The 4544-nt window shown below is 48.5% G+C and overlaps 1 protein-coding gene across 3 annotated transcripts in view; it reads left to right on the top strand.

Annotated features, from left to right (window-relative positions):
* The window catches only part of SUMO2 (small ubiquitin-like modifier 2), a 16473-nt gene that overhangs the window by 377 nt on the left and 11552 nt on the right, over positions 1-4544 (top strand). For 2 of the 3 annotated variants that reach the window (XM_014531758.1, XM_014531759.1), the window contains exon 2: positions 1929-2000. In XM_014531758.1, the coding sequence (XP_014387244.1) occupies positions 1929-2000 (72 nt within the window). Of the gene's footprint in view, positions 1-1779; positions 1801-1928; positions 2001-4544 lie in introns of those variants that run through there. The other variant, XM_005884296.2, reaches the window with a different exon arrangement.

Genomic DNA, 4544 nt, shown 5'->3' on the forward strand with positions numbered 1-4544 from the left:
GTATTCTTGCAGTATTCACGGAGAGCTCAAGAACTCAAGTAACCTCAGACCCTGAAGGAAATTTGGTGGCATAAATTACTCAGTTTAGTCATCTGTGTTATAATTCAGTTATGTGTTTCTCAAGGGTTTTGGCAAGGATTTAAAGCTCTATACAGACTCTGTGATTCTTGTCTTCCTGCACTTTCTAGGAATGGTGTTTTTTGATTTGGCATCTGACCCTGAGGAGTACATTCTGGATGGTTCACCCTCTTCTACTTCTAATATCAGTTATTGATATGTAACTAGAGTTCTAGAAAAATTGGGCCTTTCTTGCCCAAGTTCTTAAACCCTCACGGTGAAAACTGCTCACTGCACAAGTCCCTCCTCATTCTTTCCTGTACTGGCCCATTAGGATCCAGGAACTGATACCAAGTGCTGGGAATAAAACTGTAAACAGGACAGACAAGTCTCAGCTTTCTTTGGAACTTCAGTTCTGCTGAGAGAGAGAGAGAGAAACAAAAATTTAAGTTAATACAACTTGATTGGTGTTCCTGGCCCCAATCTGGGATTTTTGTTGTTGTTGTTAATCCTCACACAAGGGATATTTTTTCTATTGATTTTTAGATAGAGTGGGAGGGAGAGAGGGGTAGAGAGAGAGAAAGAAACATTGATGTGAGAGACACATTGGTTGGTTGCCTCCCGAGCCCCACCGGGGCCTGGGGAGGGATGGGGATCAAACTGAGACCCTTCGGTCTGTGCTCTAACCACTGAGCACACAGTCCAGGGCCTGGGATGTTTTTTCTGCATGTCCTCTCTGCATCCTTCCAGGGGGTGGGAAATGGGGGCAGGCGCTGTATGCAGTGCTACAGTAACTAAGCGCTGGGATCAGAGTCAGAAATCTTGAGTTCAGTTTGATACTGGCTCTGCCACTTTAAGCTGGGTGAGCAAGTTGTCCAACTTTTCTATGTCTCACTTTCTTCATCTGTAAAAATGGAGATAATAACAACACAGGCTTTGTGAGGATTAAGGGCTTGGCACAGAATCTCTACATAACACTCAATACCTGCCACTACTCTTCTGTATATAGTATTCCTCGAACTTTCTTTTTCCAAAGCGCTCTTTTCCAGTGCACAGCCATCCCCCACCTCCCACCCCTCTAAAAATGAAGGAGGGAGCCCTGGCTGGGTAGCACAGTTGGTTGGAGTGTTGTCTGGAGGTCATGGTTGTAGGTTCGATCTCCTGTTTGGGCACATACAGGAAGCAAATAGTGAATGCATGAATGAGCAGAACAACAGCCCTGGCCGGTGTGGCTCAGTTGGTTGGAGCATAGTCCAGTATAACCGAAAGGTTTTGGGTTCAACTCCCAGTCAGGGCATTTACCTAGGTTGCAGGTTCAGGTTTGATTCCCGGTCGGAGTCTGGGCACTTACAGAAGGCAACCAATAGATGTTCCTCTCTCTCTTCCTTCCTCTCTCTAAAATCAATTTTTTTAAAAATGATGGAGGGAGAAACAATGTTGGGAAATTTCTATCTTTTCATCATTTTTTTTTTACCTAGACATTGGAAAGAGACTCCCAGTATATGACTTGAGTAGATCCCCTACACTCAGCTCACAGAATTCCAGTTTGCCATTGGAATATGTCTTGCTCACACATTTGAATATGCTTCACTATTTTTTATAGGAACTTCTCCATTGCCTGAAGGTAATTCTGTAATTTAGCATAACTTTGGAGAGGGGGGATATTGCAGGACACGCCTGTCACCCAGAAGCTAAGAACTAAACAAGCATTTGATTACTGGAAGTGCCCACATATTAATGAGAGTAAGTTTAACAGGACATATTCCTCTTTGATGGTTCTGCAGTCCTACAAGACTGGGGAGGTGTGTGATGGCCACAGAAGACCTAGGGTCAGCACAGCAAAGATGGCGTCTCTTTTTCTTTCTCTATAGCACCCAGCATGTTCATTCCCAGGCACACAGGAAGAGCTCACTCAACACTACCTGCCAGCTGTGTGCTACTCGGTAAGTTACTTCATTCCTTTGAGCCTTAGTAGCAAATAAATACTATGCTCGCTTATAAGGCTTTGTGTGAGCAGGAAATGAGCTAATAGTAAAGCCCCACACAGTGCCTGACACATGGCTGTTGGTTCTCTTCCCCTTTCACTTCTTGTGTAGTTCCTAACCCCACCCCCACCCCGCCAAATTACGTTATTTGAGTCAGGGACTTTGTCTGCCCACTGCCTAGCACAGGAACTTCCCCTAGTGACAGTTTCAATTTATTCATGCATTCAGTGAATCTTTGAGTACCTACAGTGGACAAAAGCTTGGAGTTGAGAGAGCAGGTTCATTCAAGAACCCAGCTAATTTACTATGACCAAAGAAGCAGAGGCTTCCAGGAAGAAATGATGAGAGAGAGCTAGAATGGTTAATCTGGATTAGTTTTTCGTTTGGTGTGTTAGAGAGAGAGAGAGAGAGAGAGAGAGGGAGACCGGTTTGTTGTTCGATTTATGTATGTATTCATTGGTTGATTCCTGTACCTGCCCTGATCAGGGATTGACCCCATAACCTTGGTGTATCAAGGATGATGCTCTAACCAACTGATCTACCTGGCCAGGGCTGGGTTAGCTCTTAAAGGGTTTTTTGGGTCTTATACAAATTCTTGGACTTTATCCTATGAGTCGAGGATTACCACTGAACCAAAACGTGGCAGAAACTTTTTTTGTTTTTATTTTAGAATGGCTTGTGGTTCTCAGATTTTAGTGTGCTTAGGGATCACCAGGGACGCTTGTTAAAAAGGAGGAACCCCAGAGCCACACCGCCTGAGAACATTCATTTAAATCAGCACCCTAGCCCTAGCCGGTTTGTCTCAGTGGATAAAGCGTTGGCCTGTGGACTGAAGGGTCCCGGGTTCGATTCCGGTCAAGGGCGCATGCCCGGGTTGCAGGCTCAATGATTCCCAGTAGGGGACTTGCAGAAGGCAGCTGATCAATGATTCTCTCTCATCATTGATGTTTCTACCTCTCTCTCCCTCTCCCTTCCGCTCTGAAATCAATAAGGATATATTGAAAAAAATAAATAAATCAGCACCCTAGTTGATTCTGATTCACTTAAATGTTCAGGTACAAGTGGGACTTACCTTAAAAGAAAAAGACCGGTTAGGAGGCTAATGCAGTAGCCCTGGGGAGAGCTGACTTGAACTTGGGCCTTCCTTGGCTTGTCTTACAGTTAAGCCTTAAGCCTCCTCTGTCCCATGGAGGACCAGCTGGAAGCCCAGCAAATGCTGCCTAAAGGAGACATGTGGTAGGTATTAGAAGGCAGCATACACACGCCTCGGAGGTGGACTGTACGGGGAGTGTGTGAGAGAGAGGACGGGGTCTAGGATGCCCCTCTCCAGCCTGGAGCAAGGTCCTATGGGAGTGCCATTCGCCGAACTGGACGGAGGGAGAGGGGCAGGTTGGAGGAGGTAAAGCGAGGAATTTCCGTTGAGATTTGCTGAGTTTGAGGCGCCTCTGGGCCATCGGAGTGGAGATGTTCCAGAAGCCAGTTGGATTTATAGGTTGGAAGCTCAGAAAGATCCGGACTAGAAATAGAGAGTTGAGAATGATTAACAAGTAGATGGGAGTGGAGGTGGGAGAAAGGGTCTAGAATCTAGAGTCTAGAACACAGCCCAGGGAACATTTTAAGGGCAGGGCTGAGGAGGAAGAGGAATGCGAAGGGATCAAGGACGCCGCCCAAAGCCGCAGGGAGGGCGCTCAGGAGGAGGGACGGGCAGGCTCGCTGGACGCGGCCTGGGCGCGTGACCTTGCGGAGAGCAGCGGCCCTGCGGCTGCGGGGCCGGATGGCGGCAGATTGCAGCGGCCGAGGGGAGTGGGAGGCGGGGGAGTGCCGACGGCTGGCAGGGCCCCGTCTTCGAGACGTTTGGCCAAGAACGGAGAGAGAGATGGTGGCAACTTACGACAGAAATAGAACCGCGTCTTTTTCTGTGCTGACGGTGGAGCAGAAGGAAGTACAGAGATAAAGGCTAAAATAAAACCTACTGAGGGCGAGAGGGGGACCCTGCACAGATGTTGGGATTTGTTCTGAAAGCAGGAGGGACCAGCTTCCATGTTTTAACCGGACGGAAGGAGGAAACGATGGGCCGGATTGGAAACCTGATAGTGGGCCGTTCTCCCCGCCAGGCCCGGAGGAGGGAGTTTGGGGGATGAACATTCCCCACCTCAGCCGGCCCAGGTGCGGGGTTACCGGTGCGGGAGCAGTCACTGCGCCAGGCAGGGACTTGGTGTGAAGCGGGTTGAGGCTGAAGCTTTAAAATCCAAAGGATGAGAGGCTGACCAGGAGGAAGTGTGATGCTCCTCTGACCCTGAGGAAAACTGCATGTGGGCCAGTGAACAAGGGTGTGTGTTTTCCCCTAGAACCTCGTGCTGGGGCTACGACTCAGGCTCCCCCTTCCTCGTCCAGTCAGTCTGCCTTGCCCGGCGTGTCTCACGTCCAGGCCTCAAGTCTCCTCGTCCTCAACGAGGACCAGCTGGAAGCCATTTTGATTAAGCTCCACCACAGAAGGACAAT

This window comes from Myotis brandtii, unplaced genomic scaffold (assembly GCF_000412655.1).
Source record: "Myotis brandtii unplaced genomic scaffold, ASM41265v1 scaffold825, whole genome shotgun sequence".
Classification (NCBI taxonomy): Eukaryota; Metazoa; Chordata; class Mammalia; order Chiroptera; family Vespertilionidae; genus Myotis; species Myotis brandtii.